At 51.3% G+C, this 20,441-nt stretch overlaps 1 protein-coding gene across 2 annotated transcripts in view; it reads right to left on the reverse strand.

Annotated features, from left to right (window-relative positions):
- Positions 1 to 10,979: 10,979 nt before the first annotated feature.
- KCNN3 (potassium calcium-activated channel subfamily N member 3) overlaps positions 10,980 to 20,441 on the reverse strand; it is a 137,141-nt gene continuing 127,679 nt past the window's right edge. Inside the window, exons 8-9 of one of the 2 annotated variants that reach the window (XM_045784128.2) lie at positions 18,686 to 18,925; positions 10,980 to 18,444 (exon numbers count right to left, since the gene is read on the reverse strand). In XM_045784128.2, coding sequence (XP_045640084.1) covers positions 18,412 to 18,444; positions 18,686 to 18,925 — 273 coding nt within the window. In that variant the 3' untranslated portion in view covers positions 10,980 to 18,411. Of the gene's footprint in view, positions 18,926 to 20,441 lie in introns of both variants that reach the window. The other variant, XM_045784127.2, reaches the window with a different exon arrangement.

The raw sequence follows: 20,441 nt of genomic DNA on the forward strand, positions 1-20,441 counted from the left end.
CAGAAGAGAGGAAACAATGGTGGAAGGAGCCGCTCCCTCTGGGTGAGGCGAGAGACTGCACTCCAGCAGAGGGAACGCAGCCAGCCCTGTGCCTGAAGGGGGCGGCCGCAGGGGACCTGTCTTCACAGCCAGCCTCCCACCACAGCACTCTACTGCCCCCATCTCATACTTGGGGACACGGAGGCGCAGAGTTCCTGCTCCAGGGAGGGTACCAGCCAGGAAGCCCCAGGTCCCGCCGGCTGGGCGGGGGGGCTCCTGAGTTCCCTCCGGACTGAGCTGGGCTCCCGCCCCTCTGGGGATCATGTGAGGGGTGCTTCCTCCTTCTTGCCTTCTCCTCAGTTTTCAGGACCTTCTGCCACGAGCTCCAAGTTCTCTGCAGACAGAGGCTCTGCTCCTCACTGAAGACGTGTGCACCGTCAGTTATGGGCATGTCTTGTGTTCGAGTCCCAGACAGCACCGCAGTGGTGTGCCCGAGGCTCGGGGCTGCCCATGCGTCGGGTCACTCCCCCTGCGGGTGTCCTGCGGCTCGGCAGCCAGCTGTGCCCAAGCGGGCGGACCCCTGCCAGGGCAGCTACACAGAGTGTGTGTGCGCTCACCATCGTGCGGGCTGAAGAAGAACAAGGAAAGGAAGACCCTGTCTTACCTGCCCAGACCGGTATCTAGAAAATGTTCAGGAGCTTGGAGTTCCCGGGCGCCCCTCCCCAAGTCCACCTGCTCTGTTCCCCACGCCGCACCGATGTCAGCGCGAAACAGGGCAGTCGTTAGTTCTGCCCGACTTTGCACAGCATGTCTCGGGCACACGGTGCGCGTTCTCCCTGGGCTGGCTTCTTCTCCGAGTTCCAGGGTGGGCGTCACACTGGCCGACGTCGTTTTCACTGCTGGGTGGCGCTCCATCTACGCATTCTGTTCCCCTGCTGGGTCAGCTCTAGTGGCATTTTGTTTGTCTTACAAATCATGCTAGGTCGTTGGATATGCACGTACTCAACCTTTCTAAATACTGCCCAACTGCTTCCCAAGTAGCCGCGCCTGTCACGTCCCCACTAGAAGTGGGCAAGAGCTCCAGCGGCCCCACAGCACCTGGCATTCCCTGATCTTCAGACTTTCTGTCCCTCCAGGGGCTGTGAAATAGTCAGCTCTGATTTCCATTCGCGTGTCCTTGATCACTGGTGAAGTGGACCATCTTTTCATGTTTATGGCCATTCGTGATCCCTTTTCGGTGAAATTCCTGTTCCTTTCTTGTCCCTGTCTCCCCCCCTCACCCCCCGCCAAATCGGCTTCCTGGAGTTTGTAAGTTAGACGAGTTGTAAACATCTCCCAATTTGTGGCTCATCTCACTTAAAAAAAAAATGGAATAGAAGATTTTAATCTTACTATATTCAAACTTGTCAGTCATTCCCCCTATGGTCTGGGTTTTTGGAGTTTTGTTTAAGAAATGATTTCCATTGTCTTCTGAGTGTCGCAGTTTTTCTTTATATGTATGTTTCTAACCCAACCAGAACTAATATTTGTGTATGAATGTAGATAATCATTGTTTCGGTGCTGTTGATTGACAAGTCCGTTTTCCCCCAGCTGATTTGCAAGGCCGGCCCTCTAATTAATCAAGTTTCCATAAATGGATGAGCGGTTTGTCAGCAATGTCCTGTTCTTGTTCAAAGACCACGTCACCTTAATTACTACAGCTTTGTGGCGAGCGGTCGTTTTCTTTTTTATGAGTGGGGTTTTTTTTTAAGATTATTTATTTATTTGAGAGAGAGAGTGAAAGAGAGAAAGAACAGTAGAAGGGGGAGGGTCAGAGGGAGACACAGACCCCCCGCCAAGCAGGGAGCCCGATGTGCAACTAGACCCTGGGACACCAGATTCATGGCCCGAGCCGAAGGCAGACGCTTTGCCGACTGAGCCGCCCAGGTGCCCTTCGATGAGTGGTCTCCGTACATGGGAAGTCCTCCCACCTTGTTCGCCGTCGGAAATGTCAAGACCCCCCTTTTTTGGTATCAATTTTACAATCAGCTTGTCATGGTTCACACACACAAATTTGGATTTGGACTGCCATTACATTAAATTTGGAGACTAATTTGGGAGAAAATGAGCATATATAAAAATCTGAACACGGATATTTTCCTGTTTATTTATGCTTTCTCTACTGTCCTTTAACAGTGTTCCATAATTTTCCCTGTAAAATTCCAGTACACCTTTTGTTAGTTTATTGCTGCATTTTCAATATTTTTGGTTTCTTTTTAAACATTGCACTTCCTAGTTTTATTAATAGGGTACAGAAATGTAATTAATTTTTTATCTGTTGAATTTGTGTCCAGCAACTATGCTAACTCTGTAAACAGAGTTACTATTCTAATAATTTTTCTTTAGTTGCTTTTGGATAGACAAACAGGTGATCATGTCAGTTGTAAATAATATTTTTTTTCCTTTCTGATCCTTTCTCGTCTTATTTTTCTGCCCATATTGCAGCGCCAGGGCCTCCGCTACAGAGGCGGGAAGAGCCGGTGTCTGAGTTTCACAGTAGGTGTGCTCCGCGTGCTCTGGCGGAGGCCCTTCCTCGGGGTAAGGAAACTGTCTTTTGTACTGATTTTCTCTTGCCGCATAACGGATCACCGGAGATCCAGTGGCGCACGGCAACCGCACGCCTCCGGTGCCTCAGTGTCCATGGGTCGGCTTCGCGGGGGGTCGTGCTCAGAGCCCCAGCGGAACGCAACCACCCTGCCGGCCAGGCTGCCACCGCCCGGAGGCTCGAGGAGGGGGCCCTTGTCTCCAAGCTCATCGAGACTGTCGACAGAATTCATCTCCTTGATGGCCGCTGTGTGACCGAGGGCTCCGGCTTCTTCCCGGCTGTTGGCTGTCCCCCGGCTTCCCGCCACACGCCCCTCTCCGTGGGCAGCTCGCAGCTTGTCCGCTCGCTTCGTCCCAGTCAGCGGGAGATGACGTCTCCCGTAACAAAACCTCACGGGAACGACTTCCCATCACCTTCACCATATTCTGTTGGCCAGAAGCAAGTCGCAGTCCTCCACGTTCAACAGGAGGGGTTACTCAAAAGTGAGGGTCACCGGGTGAGTCTACCACATTCGTAAGCCTAGTGTGCTCAGTGCTGTTTAAATGGACCAATACTGAATTTAATTATTCTTTAAAAATCTATTATTATTACATGATTTTTCTCTTTTGATCTGTTAATATGGTGAACTATATTAGTTTTCTAATATTAAACAATCATAGTTTGGGGGATAAGCCTAAATTAATTAGGTTGTGTTTTCTCCCCCCTCCGTTTCTAGATGTGGTGTGATAATAGTGTGTTTGCACCCATTAGTCGTAAGTCAAACTGGTCTATAGTTTTCCGCTCTTGTAGTGTCCTTACCAGGTTCTGATAGCAATGCTATGATAGGCTTGTACAATGAGTTGGGGAAAGACCCTTTTTTCTTCTTGGGCTTTGGGAAAAAATATGTACGATTGGAATCATTTTCCTCCTTGAAAATTTGGTAGAATTTGCTGGTAAAATCATCCAGGCCAGGTATTCTCTTTGTGGTAAAATGCTGAACCATTGGTTAATTGATTTGATGACTTCCATTTCTCTATTTCTTCTTGAGTCAGTTTTGGTAAGTAATCTCCTAGGAATCTGTCTTTTTCATTTATTTCCAAATGTCCTATTATCTTTGTAGTGCTTGTGGTATCATTCCTAATATTATTTTATGTTTTCCCTTTCTCTCCCTCTCCCCTCTCCCTTCCTCTGTCTCTTTTTGTTCAGTCTTCCTAGACCTTTATCAATTTTATTATAGTGTATTCAGAGGACCGACATTTGGCTTTTAAAAAAATCTTATCTCGGGGCGCCTGGGTGGCACAGTGGTTAAGCGTCTGCCTCCGGCTCAGGGCGTGATCCCGGCATTATGGGATCGAGCCCCACGTCAGGCTCCTCCGCTATGAGCCTGCTTCTTCCTCTCCCACTCCCCCTGCCTGTGTTCTCTCTCTCGCTGGCTGTCTCTATCTCTGTTGAATAAATAAATAAAATCTTTTAAAAAAAAAATCTTGGGGCGCCTGAGTGGCACAGCGGTTAAGCGTCTGCCTTCGGCTCAGGGCGTGATCCCGGCGTTATGGGATCGAGCCCCACATCAGGCTCCTCTGCTATGAGCCTGCTTCTTCCTCTCCCACTCCCCTTGCTTGTGTTCCCTCTCTCGCTGGCTGTCTCTATCTCTGTCGAAAAATAAATAAAATCTTAAAAAAAAAATAAATAAAAATAAAAAAAATATTATCTCATATATGTTTATTTCCTATTTAATTAATTTCTGCTCTTGTCTCTATTTGCCCATTCTGTTTTTCTTCAAATTGCTTTCAACTCATTTTGAAAAGTATTTTCATTGAAGTTCTGTTTTATATAATTTATAATTTCCATTATGATTTATTCTTATTCTTTGATTTGTGAATTATTTATGTTTCTTAATTTCCAGAGGAAGTTTTTTTTGGTTATAATTTTTCGTTTTACTGTTTTTTAGTATAAATCACCTTGTAGTCAGAGAGTGTTGTTTGCATGGTGGCAGTTCTGTAAGGGGTTAATTTTCATTAATGGACCGTGTACTAGGAAAATGTGTGTTCTCTAGTTTTTATGATCATTAATTATGTCCTTTTAGATTTTTTTCTGTCTGCTTATCTACTATTACTCAGAGATGTGTTAACATTTCCTACTATGTTTGCTGTGTTTTACTGCAGTTCCATAAATGTTTATTCCATGTATTTTGGAGGCCAAGTGATTAAATGTATTATATAAATTAAGAATTGTTATATTTTCATGGTGAATTCTGTGGTTTGTATGCTAAATTTTATTTCTCCCCCGATATTTATATAGCTATAACCCACTTTCTTTTGGTTAGAATATACTTGGTGTATCTTTTAAAAAGTTGTACATTTGGGGCACCTGGGTGGCTCAGTCGTTAAGCATCTGCCTTCGGCTCAGGGCGTGATCCCGGCGTTCTGGGATCGAGCCCCACATCAGGCTCCTCCGCTGGGAGCCTGCTTCTTCCTCTCCCACTTCCCCTGCTTGTGTTCCCTCTCTTGCTGGCTGTCTCTATCTCTGTCAAATAAATAAATAAATAAATAAATAAATAAATAAATAAATAAATAAATAAACAAACAAATAAATAAATAAAATCTTTAAAAAAAAGTTGTACTTTTAATTTTTCTTTATGATTTAGATGTGTCCCTGGTAAATAGCATTTATTTCAATAATTTACAAAGCTTGGTCCTACAATCTTTTCCTTTTGCTTGGAGCACCTAGTTCAATATTTTCCTTGTGATTATGGAAATATTTGGATACGTTTATTCCATTTTGTTTTGTCCTGTTGCTTTTTTCCACTTTTTTGGTGTTTTTTTCTTCCTCCTTTTGAATTGATTTTTCCTCATTTTTTCAACCTTTGGTAATTTGAAAGTCATAAGCTTTCTTTTTTTTAAGATTTTTATTTTTAAGTAATCTTAACACTGGTGTGGGGCTCAAACTCATGACTCTGTAATCAAGAGTTGTGTGCTGTACCCAGTGGGCCAGCCAGGCACCCCATAACTTTATTTCAATATAAACTATTTCTATTACTTTATAATTTTTATTATCAAATCCTGAAGTTACCAATATTTTCCTTCCTTTCAAATCATACTGAGATGACTCTTACTGCACTCCTTATCCCAGTTATGACACGACATGACACAACCCAACATGATATGTCATGACATCGGTCATTGCCCACTTTGGTCTCTTCTTGTAGACCCCAGCTGGTTCACTGAACGAGTCCCTCTGAGGCTCTCCATCTTCCATCACCCTTCCACCTTGATGACTAGAGTGCACCCCAGAGTAAATTCTGACATCCCCAGGTTTCTTGTTGTCTGATTTAATTTTTGTGTTTTAAACTTTTTGTTTGTTTGAAGTACGCTCTATGCCCAGCGTGGGGCTCGAACCTATGATCCTGAGATCGAGAGTTGCAGCTGAGCTGGCCGGGTGCCCCGTGTGTTTTAAATGTGGGAACCACAGAACAGGCATCTCTCTTTAATTCTCATTCGGTCATTGCTCTGGGAAATCAGAAACGTGCACAGAAGGCTAGTTCTTCTCCACCAGGACTCGTTATGTTGAATGTGGCCAAAAATCCACCTCCAAAGGGCTTTGCTATAAAGCAAAGTTACTGGCCCAGGTGATTAGAAGATTTGGTCAGCGGCTCCAAGGATGTCCCCAAGGTCCCCATTGCCCCCCACCTCTCTTTCTGCAGCCTTAGCTCACCCTCATGCTCCGCACATTGGCTCGCTGTCAACCCCGCTCCCCCTTCGTGACACAAACGGTCGTATCGGCTCCTGGTAGCCCTGCCCAAGGGCCCATTTGCCCACGTTGGCTTGATTTGGGTCATGTGCCCACCCCTGAGCGAGGGTGATGAGGTACAGTAATTCGCTTGAGCCTGGCGACGCCCACCACGGGTCTGAAAGTAGGATTAATCCCACCCAAATGCATACTGGAGCTGGGGGAAAGGTGAATTCACCAAATGAAAGCCTGTGACTATTGGCTGGAGCCCTGGGGGCGTGGGCGCTCTGAAGGCAACGAGTGAATGCCTTCCGCGGCTTTCCTTCGTCATGTTCCCGACGAGAGAACTGAGGGTATCAGGTCCTGCTGAAGTTCCGGCAATGCCAGAGCATTCTTTTCTCATCTGAGCCAAAACCAAACAGGGTCCTGCGTTCCCAAACATGTGAGTCAAGTAACACTGCGTTGTCATTCTTAAAAAATATTCTCTAAGAAACCCTAAGTATAAATACAATAGGACTTCTATTTCTGAAGTTCAGGCAGAATGATGTGTCTACCTTCTCCTTCCAAGAGTTAGAAGGTGAGGAGGGTGTTTGAAGAAAGAGCAATTGAACCGCAGCTTACAGGAGCTGGCGGGAGACCTGATATTTCCCCTGAGGAGTGATGGGTGTGGGTGCCCCCTGCCATATATATTCTTTTGCAGGAAATACTGGATTGCTTCTAAGAGATACACCAGTGTTGGAGAGCACGAGGCAGAATAGGTTTGGAAAGAGACTTTAGTAAGAGGACATCGCCCGTAGATTACATTCATGTTTCCAACCTTTGGTTTTCCAGGGGACAGGATTGCATTTCAAGAGACGCATGGGGCACCTGCATGGCTCAGCTGGTTAAGCATTGGACTCTTGATCTCCACTCAGGTCTTGATCTCAGGGTTGTGAGTTCAAGCCCCACACTGGGTTTCATGCTGGGCGTGGCGCCTACTTAAAAAAGAGAGAGATGCTATTAGGTGTGACTTTTCCCTAGAAAAAATAAAGTGTAAATTCATGCTGAAAACAAACCGATTAAGCTAATTCTGGTTGATCTTCATGTGCTGTCTGCAGGACGGACGGCACTGAAGACGGATGACTCGGACCACCGTCAGCATAATCCACTGTAATGCTGGATATAGAATTGCATCATTTTGATAACCTCCTTTAATGTTTCCTAGGCAGCGGGGGTTCTTGCGGATTTGCAAGTATTAGCTCTAAACTCTTAAACTAAAGGCAGACAAATTCGAAGATGCTCAGCGCTTCCGGAGCATACACTACGTAATGAGTGAATGTAGCCGGTAGCGAGGTGCGTACCCTTGCTTCCAGGAGCCGGACGATGGGGTGTGTGTGTGTGTGTGTGTGCTGTAAACATGTGCAGGGGGGACGCAGCGGCCTCGTATTTGTATCTGACATTTGCACGATCAGTACTGACTCTGAGGTGAAGCCAAGTCGGGCAGTGGCGAGGCGCCGGGCTGCCCTCGGCCCGCACGCGGCCCAGAAGCACTCACGAGGCGTGGCAAAGTGCCGGTGCAGTTTCTGCCCTAATTCTCTGTTTGGTTTTGGGCAAGTCACTTCTCTCCACTTCCTCTATGGAAGGTAAGGGGTGTGACGTGCACGAAGGAGCCTTTCCCAGAGGAGCCAGGGGTCTCCTGTCCCCCAGGTTGCTGTGCTTTCGTCTGACCGGAAGGGGGCAGCCTTACTCAGAGGGTCCGGGATGTCACAGCATCGTCTACATTGGGGAACTGCCCCACTTTGAGTTTCCAGCTTTCACAGCTATGATAATGTAACACTGCATCAAGTTTTCGTTCAGACAGAAGACAACGTTTTATTTAATGGTTAAACGCAGTTAGGAAGAGATCGAAGAGTATAACATGGCGGGTTACCCTATTTTCGTGTTTGGTCTAGTGAGACACCTGCCAGCAAGGCTGTTACTTTTAATTGTAACCTTTTCAGCCTAATGAAAATGTCGGGGTGGCCCTGCCCGGCGGAGGCCCAGGAGAGACCCCACCCGGACAGACTGTGCCCGGAGGAAGCCGGAGGCGGGGCAGCCGGGCCCACAGGCAGCTGGCAGCCTTGCAGGGCCCGAAGGCCGAACTAGCAGAGGCTCGAGGGGCCGGAACGGAAGAGACGTGAGCGGAACTGAGAAGGAGCAGAGCTACAAGCAGACCCCGGTCTGTATACGAATCTCACCCCAGAGCTCCTTGATCCCGGGAGCACTGGCCAGGCTGGGTGCTGGGGCTCTCACGTCAGCAGGCCCTGGTCAGTGCTCAACGCTGGGTGCCTCTTAGGACCGCCGGGGGGCTTCAGGGCAATGCCCAGGCAGCCCCCCCGACTCTGCCTTCTCAAGCGCCAGGGGCCAGGGGCACTGACCTTGGTGTTTCCAGAAGGCTCTGGGAGGGGGGTGGATTCCAGCGTGAAGCCAAGGTTGAAATCCCTGCTCACCTCTGTGGAACGAGTGGGGCGCGGACCTGCCGGACCTGCCGGGGCCCCGTGTGCACGCAGGCGGTGGAGCCGGGGTGTCTACAAGCCGCAGGGGGCGGGGGGCGCTCTCCTGAGTCAGGCGCCTCCGTCAACACCAGGGCAATCCTGGCCTTGAAGAGGCAGCCTTTTCCAGGCGGCGCTCTTCCGACCTAAATTAAGATTTCCTCCTTTACAAATCCCTGTTTTCACAGCTGTCGTCCTGGGGCAGGAAGACGCGACCGAGGCGCCCGGCGCCGGCTTGAGTCCGCTCCCCGGTGCTTAGCTCATGCGTCACATCGCAGCGGGCCCGCGGGGACGTTCCCAGTGCCCCGTTCCCGGCCTCCTGGGCGGCGGGAAGCGCTGGGGCCACAGACTCAGCCCGGCCCCGACGGCGCTCTCCCGCCCGGGGCTCTGAGCCTGCACCTTCCTGCCGCTCGCAGCGCTCCGCACCCGGGCCTGGTCTCCGCGGGGCCCACAGCTGCCTCACAGCCAGTTCTCTCCAGCCCGGGCTCCCAGCGGGCACCGGGAGGGGTACTTGTCGTACACTTCACGGTGGCAACTAACCATTGAGGGGGCATCTGTGGGGACAGCTGTGAGGACAGCTGTGGGAGCATCTGTGGGGACAGCTGTGGGGGCATCTGTGGGGACAGCTGTGGGGGCATCTGTCGGGGCATCTGTGGGGAGAGCTGTGGGGGCATCTGTGGGGAGAGCTGTGGGGGCAGCTGTGGGGGCATCTGTGGGGACAGCTGTGGGAACAGCTGTGGGGGCATCTGTGGGGACAGCTGTGGGGGCATCTGTGGGGAGAGCTGTGAAGAGAGCTGTGAGGACAGCTGTGGGGGCATCTGTGGGGAGAGCTGTGGGGGCAGCTGTGGGGGCATCTGTGGGGGCATCTGTGGGGACAGCTGTGGGGGCATCTGTGGGGACAGCTGTGGGGGCATCTGTGGGGAGAGCTGTGAAGAGAGCTGTGAGGACAGCTGTGGGGGCATCTGTGGGGAGAGCTGTGGGGGCAGCTGTGGGGGCATCTGTGGGGGCATCTGTGGGGACAGCTGTGGGGGCATCTGTGGGGACAGCTGTGGGGGCATCTGTGGGGAGAGCTGTGAAGAGAGCTGTGAGGACAGCTGTGGGGGCATCTGTGGGGAGAGCTGTGGGGGCATCTGTGGGGACAGCGGTGGGGGCAGCTGTGGGGACAGTGTGGGGGCATCTGTGGGGAGAGCTGTGGGGGCAGCTGTGGGGACAGCGGTGGGGGCAGCTGTGGGAGCACCTGTGGGGATAGCTGTGGGGGTAGCTGCAGAGACCCTTTGTCTTTCTGGTTCCCTCTGCCATTGTGATGTCTCTTCTGATGCTGCTGTGAATGGGACATCACCTCTTTGGGGTGGCCCTGGCTGTCATGAGGCTGTCACCACCTGGGCAGAGAGCCGGAGAGATTTTGTTGGCTTAAAAAAGTAAAATGACTCCTTGAGCACACGAGCAGAGCAATGGCAACCTGGAGATTCTCCCTTGATCCCTGGGGGCTTCTAACCAGGGAGGTTGGTCCCTTACAAGCTGTTACACTGTGGAAAGACAAGACCTTTAGCTAAGGTAGAGAAGCTGATTGGTCCAGATGGTTGGTTTATTGTAGAAAGACAGTGCACAGGAGCCTAGAAAGTTCCCTAGGACCCCTGTGCCCACCTCTAGGACAGCTTCCCACCTAACTGAGGAAGGAACTTCCCACATGTCCTTCTGTGCGGGCATTGAAAACACACATTATTTAGAACTGGTCAAAACCCTGCCCCTACAATTTAGTCAGCCTAATGCCCACGCTGTGCACAGCACGTAAAGACCAAGCCCTTCTGACACTGATGCGTGAAGAAGACTGGGCACTGGCCCGAGCAATTGTTGCTGTTGCTTTATGGAGACCACAGAGTGAATCACAACAAAATTACTTCATCACTGTAACCGGTGGTATTTATCAGCTCCCACTGAGGGGAAACAATAGTCACTGCAGCAGAGAAGTATTTTCCAAAGGAAAGATCAGTTTCCTCTTTGGTGACCTGAGAAAATTTACCACAATTCCATTCAAAACCTTCAGGCACTTGACTTTTTTTTTTTAAATATCCTTTACCTTTTTAATAAAAAGTAAAAAAACAAACAAAAAAATACATCAATGTCCTGAATAGAACCTCTCTATGTAAAGGTGTCACTAAACAAATAACATAAGACCAGACAAAATAAATGGAGTGCGAATAGCAATAGGACATATCATGAAGCATTTATATATGTGTATGTACACAGCATATGAATGTGGGTACATGTGTGTGCACCTGCGGATGTATAAATATGTAAATATTTGCCTACATATGTCACACACACACACATATTTATACTGACCTCTTTAGATCGAAGTCCAAGGCACTTTTTACAATGAACAGGTTAAAGCCATTAATTTAGAACATAACTGTTTCTGGGTACATATCGATTTGTGGTGCCAATATCACAATCCACATTTTTCCTTGCTCACCTTGGAGTGTCCCTGGTTGGGGTCATGCTTAAGAGGACTGGTTTGAAAAGAGATTAGGAATGTCTCTAGATGGTTAAACGAACTTCTCTTGCTAATTTTCCTCGGGAGGCGAGTCCTCATTGGGGGGATGCTGAATTTCTCAAAGAAGGAGCCCAGATGCTGCTATTTCTGTCCTGTGCCAAGCAGGGACTGGGTACCCTTCCAGGGGGACCTGCCTGGGGGGCCGCCTGATATTCCGATGGCCCTGCCAGCATAGGCTAAACCCAGAAACCTAAAAAGGGGACTTTGAAGCAGCCCAAGGCTACAAAGCAAGCTTTTTAAAAATTAGACTGGAAAAAGGCTGCCCCCCTTTGTACACCAGCCATGTTCTATGACCTCGAATGGAAATGTTAAGGTGCATTTGTTCTTATCTTGTGGTCATACAGGACTTTACTTCATCAAGTAATTCTGTAACTGAGGGTCAAAGAACAAATGGTTTAATTTTCCAGCTATTAATGACGTTGGTTACCATTGCTGTGTGGTGAGGCCAGAGCTTTTCAATATTTAATGTGTATACAGATCACTTGGGGATCTTGTTAAAATGCCAATTGGATTAAGCAGGTCTGGCATGGGGCCCAAGAGTCTGCATTTCTAAGTTCCCAGGTGACGCTGACGCTGCTGGTCTGTAGACCACACTTCAAATAGCAAGGGTTAGTGTATGGCCATTTATCTGAACCACCATCGAGAGGTCTGCTTTCCCCAAATCAGGAATTTGCATTGGTTTTCTGATCTAGACTGAATAATGACTTCGAGGGGAAAATCTGAATATATTTGCTCTCTATAAATGAAAAAGTTCTTAGTCTGAGAAGTGCTGGAAGAAAAAGCCAAAGGAGACAGTTCTATTTTGTAGCAGAAAAGTATTAGGAGACAAATCAATTACCACCAGTACATTCATCGGTTAATTATAAAATTGAGCATAAACTAATTTCCATTACAAGCGAGTGAGTAACCTGCTAAAAACAGGTGGCCTGGAGTTCTGATGGCTTTAATGGAACCCAGCCTCACATGTAATTGGGGACTAGCAGACGCTGAGAGCACTTGGTTCAATAAAAGTAAACTGTGTGTGCAACTGAGCTCCCAGCTACACAGGCAGACCGGAGCTGGGTGTCCGCGTATTTCTCCTTCAGAGTAACCAGTACCAGAGTTCGACAGGATCCCAGCCCTCCCCGGGAGAAAGCCTGTTGTCTTGCTCTCTCAGTCCAGCCGTGTGACTTCCCGGTTTGAGAACACAAGCTCAGGTGCCCTGATGCTCCCAGGTTTCCACCCGAGCAATATCAGCCCATGGTGATGCTGACACACAAGGGGACCACCGATTCTAGAAAACCTTTGTTCTGTAACGAAACACATCCTGTTTTCATCTAGAAATAGTCCCTCTGTCATTCAGAGGAGGGAAGTGAGAAATTCTACATGCGTCTCAACTGCAAAACTGCAATTCTGACAAGGAGGGAATGGAGTGCATGAGTCGCTCAAGCAGAGAACTTCCCCCAATTCTGCCACTGAAGGCAACACCTTGGCGGAAGTTCCTTTCCTCCCTGCTAAGGCAGCAGAAAGGGAAGCCCAGCACCTTGCTGGGTCTTGCTGTGCGTGTCCTGTTGCCTCCCTCACTCGCCCAGGAGCTGTGCTCCCCTCTAAGTGGTGGATAAACACGGGCAAGCCTGCTTCCTCCAGGGTCCCGCCAGCTGAGAAGAGCTCATTCGCACCCTGGGGTCTCACTCCCTGGGCCTGCATAAGTGAGGCTCCCATTCTGGTTTGACTCTGGCAGAGACAAACGCCTAGGGCCTAGAACTTTGAGTCTTGTGTCACAGGAGAACAAGGCTCTTCCTTATGCCCAAGTCTGACATTCCCAAAGGGAAACCGGGCGGCTCAGTTTGAGGCTCCTATCGCTTGCCTAACGGGGCCTTGGCGTTTGCACGGGAAGAAGCTGCACACGGATTAAATGGCTCGGCAGCCACTAAGGGAGCCATGGCTTTAAAATCTCCTCTGAAATGGCTTGACAGAGTTCCGGGTACAAGTACTCTGCTACGTTGGGAACAAGGTTCTTTAGTCTCTAACGGGCAGGTCTAGGGAATTAGAATACGGCAGCTGTGGAGCTGAGCCCCTGGGTCTGGGCGTCCGCAGCCGCGCGGTGATATGTACTCAGAAACAGCCGTCGGAGAGCAGGCGGCACTGGGCCTGCGCGGGACTAGCTGGATACAAAATGTTCAGTGAAAGTTACAATATATTTTATAATATAGCAATATATTTCATATTTAAAATAAACTGTTATGCTTTCTCCTATCATTAAAAAATAGCAAGCAGTCCAGAGGCAAGACGCAAATTCACATCGAAGCTCACATGGTTCTGAACACACACACTTCAGTTTACGAGTTCACCATGGAAATGTGCTCTCTCTCCTGTTGTTCTCTTCTGCTCGGCGCAGAACGTGGAGTCTGGGACCAAAGTGAGTCGTCGGGCTGCTAAAATGTCTGATGAAGTTGGATCAGTCCTGGTTGAGACCCTGTGACACAGCTGGAGAATGTCATCGATGTCCTGTCCTTCCCCTGGGAACCTGCACGTTGGCTGTTCCAGGCAGATTTGTGTTTGATTTGTCACTGATTTCTTTTTCTTTTCTTTTTTTTTTTTTTTGGCTATAAATTCAGCATTTCTTTGGGATCCTAACTACGGGTTGGTGTTGAATTTTGTGCTTTTCCTCCATCAGCTTGGTTGGTCACAACATTCCTTTTGTTTGAACACACGGTCCAAGCCCACGGCACAGCTTCCAGAATGCGCTTCTCAGGCGTGTAAACAACTGTCAGTACAGCACTTGGCACCTAGATTCGGAGGTCGTACGTTGAAGCTTTGATAATAGTTTTGCTCAGAAGGGACTCCAGTTCATGTCTGGGCGTTTCCAGTACTGGTGTGAGAAACACAGATCACAGCTTCCGGTTTTCTCGACCTGTGCATGTCTGTACAGCACTGCACTGAGTGCTCCGGAAGAAGCTTCCGTCTATTTTGGTGCAAAACCTACACATGACTTGTCTGACAGGAGTTTAATGTTAACGTCTACTCACGCAGCCTGGCGCAAGCCTTCCGGATGACGGGCACTCACCTATACTCACCGACAGGGGCCGGCAGTCCACGCCGCAGTCCCTGGGACACCCCTTCTTGGTGGCATCGATGGCCCCATTCCCACTCCACGCTTACTTTGGCAGCAGCAGAGGAAGAAGGGATAGTGTCCAGGGCATGGCCATGCTGGCCGACTAGGGTGGGGGGCTGCCCCACGCCGACCGGGAGACCCCCCCAGACGGCTGTCTAAGGTACTGAAACCCAGTGCTGCCGCCGAGTCCATGGGGGCGGCACGGCGGCCACTAACGGATCCTTACTCTGCTTTGAAACAACTTTCAGGGAAGTAGAAAGACTCTAGAACTGGGGACGCATCTGGGGGTTTAAAAGCAGTAACTTAAAGAGCAGGAACCTACTGGTGGTGCAATGACTTCCTAGTGTCTCGGTTGTGAGAGTAACACCATTTGTTCTGGGATGAAACACTGATTCCTAATTTGGGGTGCACTGTTGGGGGAGGGGCACCCTAAAGGAGGAGAGCGGTCCTATGTGCCAGTCCCGCATTTCTCCCTGCTGCGTTCGCTACGTAGCTGACACGGAATAATCACTTTGTGGTAACTGTTGAGGACATTCCGATGCACTACCCCAGGGTGTGGGACGGGAACGCCGTCTGGCTGCTGTTGACTGCAAGGACATTAACTGTCGTCTTCATTCTACGCACGGAGAAACTGAGGTATGAGGCGGTTACACTAATTGGCCAAAGATGTGGGTCAGCCTTAGAGCTTATTTACTCGATTCTGTGTCTCTAACTTCCTTCCTTTTTCCTTCCTTTACTCACATGGAAATCACTGGAAATCTAAGGGGGAAATCCTCAAACACATGACAACCTGATTTCTTCACTGCTGCTCCTTCCCGGCCTCTAATAAATAAAGAGAGCAGCAGGTGCTCGCTGGGAATTTGCTGGCGCCTGGGTCCTCCGTGCCTCCTGCTGGATGAACTTGCTGCTACGTCACCAGCACCTGCTGAGGCCAGGGGTCAGCAGTGCCCCAGGGCATCACCCTCTTGCTCCCCGGCATTGCACGAAGCGTTCTTAGAGATGTGCTGGCATGAAGCTGCATATTAGGAGCAGGGCGAGAGCAGTTCAGACACTTCATGACAATTTATTGATGATGGTCAGACAGACGTGGCCTTCGACCCAAAGGTGCAGATTTGTATTGGGACTTCGGTCTAAGGAGGAGGGAGTCCTCAGTCTGGTATAGTTTACCAACTGATGCTACGTCCTGAAATCCCACGGAGACCAGTGGTCTTAAGTATCACAGTACATCCCTGGCTTTACAGTACGTGAGGCTAGAGTATGGCTTACGTGGTGAGGGGTGGCTCTGTAGTTTTTATTCAAGTGTCTAGATATTTCGGGGACTATTAGGGTATTCTACCTGTCACTAAGTTATCAGAAAAGTCATAGCGGGGTTCTGCCACTGGGTCAGCCCTCAGGACTGGGCAGAACTCAAGTCGGTTCAGTATTAGAGTGAGGCTATTGTAATGAATAGTTTTTACAGATGGCCAATGCTCGAGTAGCTAATGAAACCACCTCCACCACCAGATCTGAGAATAAGGAACAATAAGGCACCTGCCGCCTTTTCCCATCTGACTGCGATGCTGAGGCACAGCGGAATTAGCTGAAGGATGGGCCGTAGGGAGAAAACTTGGAGGGGTCTACACTTCGGGTAATCAATACTGAGGTCGTCGGGGTTGACTGCACTCACAGGAGCCTGGGTAACTTCCCCACGTAGAGCTGAAACACTGGTACAGGGAAGCAGCCTCCCAGTCACCACCGCAAGATCAAGAAGCAGATATGATCACCGTTTTTTGAAGATTAAGTATTCTTTTGCCAAGGAAAGAAACCACACCCCACTATTGCACTACCGATAGGCCAAGTCGTGCCACAAATGTCCACATGTTCCTGGGACGCCAGTGGCCACTGCTGCTGGACAGCATTCCAGCCCCCCCTTTACCAGGGCTGCTCGCCCAGTCTTTGGGGTTCACTTAGGTGCATAGCATGAATGAGGGGTTACAGAATTATCCACAGACCTGGGCGGGTCAATGGGGGGGGTGGCAGGGCCATCTTGCATGTCGTTTACTTGAGGTTAAGACTAAATCCCTCTATGTGTCAGTGTGTGCACACGTGTGGACACACACGTCACGGTTACAGCGGAACGGAAGGGTGCACAAGAGGGAATGGGGGGGCTGGGGGTCAGTGACCAGGGTTGGCATGTGCAGGACGACCTGTCTGTGGTCTCCACCTTGTAAGACAGAACTCTGGCCACAAAGACACTGCACGGTCATCTCATCTGCGTGCACATCTGTTTATCGGGTTGGCTGCACTGTCACTGAGACGGGAGCACCATTCTTGGGACATAAAAAAGGAGGGTGATCTTTCAGATAATCAATAGTTAAAAGAACAAGTAAAAAAAATAAAGAGTCAGCAGCAAGTGTGGCATCTGCAAAGCAGCCAATGGCAATGTTCCCAGGAGTCACCGAGACGAAACAAGACCGTGTGGGGAACAACAGCAGTGAAAACAGATAAAAGAGGAAGTTTAGCAAGAGACCAGATCTTCTTGGACTAGTAGCTGGGCTCTAGGGTCATCCACCTCTGGCCGTCTAGTGGTCCCCTCGTCCCCAGAAGACCTGTCCCAGCTCTGACGTCAGGGAAGCGACAATGTCCCGTGCACAGGGAAGGCCCGCAGAACCACCACACACAGACAACACCGGACGCGTCACCCGAACCAGATGAAACCTTCCACAGTCTCGTCTAAGTCCCCACCAGCTGCAGCCAAAGGCCGCACACTGAGAAGAGCGAGGAAGCACACGGATGTGGCCGGCGGCCACACTCAGAGCAATGAAAGATGGCGCCCACGTGCCTCCCCCCCATGCCGGTCACTGCGCTAATCTGGGTGTTTCTCAAGTTCTGGGAGTTCGAGACAAAGGCGAACAGTGTTTGCACCAAGATCAGTATGGCACAGCGGGAACGGCTGCTGACCCATCCACGCCACCTCACCTTACCCACAAGCTCCCGAAGGGCTCCTTCGTTCTCAGACTCTCCCTCAGGAGGTCTCAGGTCGGGGAGAAGGGGCCACCCGGGCCGCTCCCCACCGCGGGCGCCTGCTCCGCAGCTCTGCGGGGAGGCGCTGGACCCCGCTGCACTCCTCACAGCCCGGGCGGGAGCACCGCCGCTGGTTAAGCGGGCTGAGCGGAGCCCCAGACCAGCCCCTCCTCACGGCGCACCTGTGCGCACGCCCCGCCCCGCCTGCACCCACGCGGCACCTGCTCCCCCGGAACACCGCGGTTTGGACAGGAGAATACTCTGCACAGGCTGTTATTCTTAGAAGCCTGCCTCTCTCTCCAGAAGGCCAGCAAGTGTGGCTCGGCGTTCATCTCAAACCAAGTGCGGGTGGAGCGTGTCCAGGGTGGGCACCGGGATCGGGTCTGAAGGAGCCGCATCTCCAGCGAAGCTCAGAGCGTCCCCAACCCCGGCAAACTACCTGAGCTGAAAGCACCCACATTCAGATTCACACCAAGCCCACACGCATTTAGTGCCTACTGTGTGCAGGGTAAGGTACCAGCTCCCTTTCTGTTTGGGTCAAGCTCACACAAGGAAAGGCCGGTGCTGAATGTGGGGTGTGTGCGTGCACACACTGGCAAACACACAGGAATATCTGGCTTTTTATTTGTCTTTTTTTTTTTTTTTTTTTTTTTAGTCTAAATTGGGTTTTATGACTGGTTAAGGTACGGGAAGAAAGAACGTCTGTTTTGGCAAGTTGTGGTAGCTCTCCTTGCCTTTTGTCTTCCAGAGGCTTCCTGAGACCAAAGGCATGGAGAGGGGCGTGCTCAGGACCCCAGTGGTGAGGAACCCCCGCCCAAGCCCGACGCCACCCCCGTGGGACCCTCTTCTGGGCTCCTTCTGTGTTGGCTGCTTCGGTGCACCTGCCCCCCACCCCGCCCCCCACGTGAGACCTGAGATGGAGCGTGGGTTTCTGCTCTGCACCAGGTCTGCCGCAAGGGCGCTGCCGGGGGTGCCACGTCCGTCACCTCCTCTTCCTGCTCCCAAGTAGAGGCACCTAAACAGAGATTAGATTTCTGGTTTCAAGGCATATCGAACACGCACTGAAGGAACACGACTTGGGTAATTAGCTCGGTCTCTCCTCGTTACGGTCCCTGGTCCGATGGGTCCTTGATGGCAAAGTGACCAGGAGAGAGTTGATTTGCATCTTAAGACCTATGGGTAATGCTTCTGGAGTGGGGGTTAATTTAGCAACTGCTTGAACTTGTGTACGGGGTCGGGAAGGAGGTGGAGCTGACCCCGAGGGGGCTGTCGGAGGCTGGGGGCGTGTGGGTGGTGCCCGTGGCACCGCCCCGGGCCTCGGCGAGGGCGGACAGGAGCTGCTGCTGCTGGCGCAGGGCGTCGGCGATGAGGAGGGGCAGGGAGCTGAAGCCCGCGGCCAGGTGTTCCAGCTTGGACTCCAGGCTGCCGATCTGCTTCTCCAGGTCCTCGCTCCGATCGTTGAGCTCTGTGATCAGGTCGTACATGATGTTCTGCATCTGTACGGACAGACGGACACTGCAGGTCATCGCAGGGCCCGCAACAGGAAAAGTGAAACGCGGGGAGCACGTCCGCACCAGCGCGTCCGGGCCGGCCCACCGGGAGAGGGCCTGGAGGTGCAGGCCGGAACCTGCAACTGCAGTGGGGGCAGGGGGCCGGCAACAAGCCACCAGGAAACACGCGTCATGGGGAGGAAGGCGGGCGAGTCTCGGCCGGTCCTCATGTCCTTGCTGACCCGAGCTCTCGGCTCAGAGGCTGCACAAGACTCAGCGTCAAAGAGAAGGCACCGTCCACAGTTCAAGTACGAGTCTGGACCTTGGTTTCCTTATAAAATAGGAGTGAGTAATAACCACACATGGTCATGGCACTATTGCTTCCGTGCGGTTTTCAGCACAGCAGCCAGAAGAGATGGTGGACGCCGGGACTCATCACTGGCCTGGTTCACAGCCACAAGGAGCTGCCCCATGGGGTTGGGGTCACGGCCCCTCCTCACTGCCTGGTCCTCGAGGAGGGCTGCTGTCCCATCTGGGACATCCCCGCAGGGCCAGTCCACCCCCAGAGCTCCCATGGGCCGCTGAGGCCTTTGTCCATCTGTCTAGGTCCAGACTGCCCCCTCCGCCCTGTCCCGTCTCCTTTGCTCCCGAATGGGCCCCCCAGTAAACCTCCCACCTCACTGCTGTCTCCCCGTGTCCCGGCGACCTGCCCCATCTCCCGTGCCCTGCTTAACACTGCACCCCACCCCCACTCCTGATCCTGCTAACTTGCTCAGCCTCCCCCTTTTCTCCCACCCTCTGTTGCACTAGCGAATTCTGCTGCTCCGGGGTGGTCTGCCGGCACCCACTGGGAGGGACCCTCCCTCCTTCAGGGCAGTGAGCTTTGCCTGCTGTGTGCACCTGGCTTGTAGGAGATCAGCTAACAGACACACAAACATACATCAACACTCCTGGAGAGGGTCTGCTGTGCAAGGCTGCCCCTGAAAGATGTCAGTAGAGCAAACGGATGAGTGAGGCTGGCGTGGGCCCCTGCCATCCTTGGCCCAACATGGGAATTCCACTGATGGGGACAGACGCGTCACACCATGGATCATGGCCAGGTACCTAGAAGGGTTCTCAGTGTTTACCAACGAGACCTGTGTGGCTGAAGGAAAGGAAGGGAGAGCCCGATGGCCCCAGCCCGGGACTGCCTGCGAGTGAGCCCTGCGTGAGGCCAAGACACGGGGGCCAAACGGGGGAGCCCCAGGGAGCTGAAACACAAATGGAACTTAAAAGTAGCAATACACTTGCCTTCTGAGAGTGAAGTCATAAAAGTGGGTCAGAGGAGAGCTGACAGTGGGGGCTCAGGCCCGGGCGCCATTCCCTCCCGCCACCCCACCACAGACCTGGGCGCCCCCCACCGCCCCAGCACAAAGCCCCACCGAGCCCACCTATGCCCCTCAAATCCGGCTCCTTTAATGGCGTCGAGCCACCTGAGCTCCAACCCGTACCTCCCACGGGTGCCCTCCCAGTCCCGTCCCGT

Source organism: Ursus americanus, chromosome 2 (assembly GCF_024610735.1).
Source record: "Ursus americanus isolate L20-20 chromosome 2, mUrsAme1.1.p, whole genome shotgun sequence".
Lineage (NCBI taxonomy): Eukaryota > Metazoa > Chordata > Mammalia > Carnivora > Ursidae > Ursus > Ursus americanus.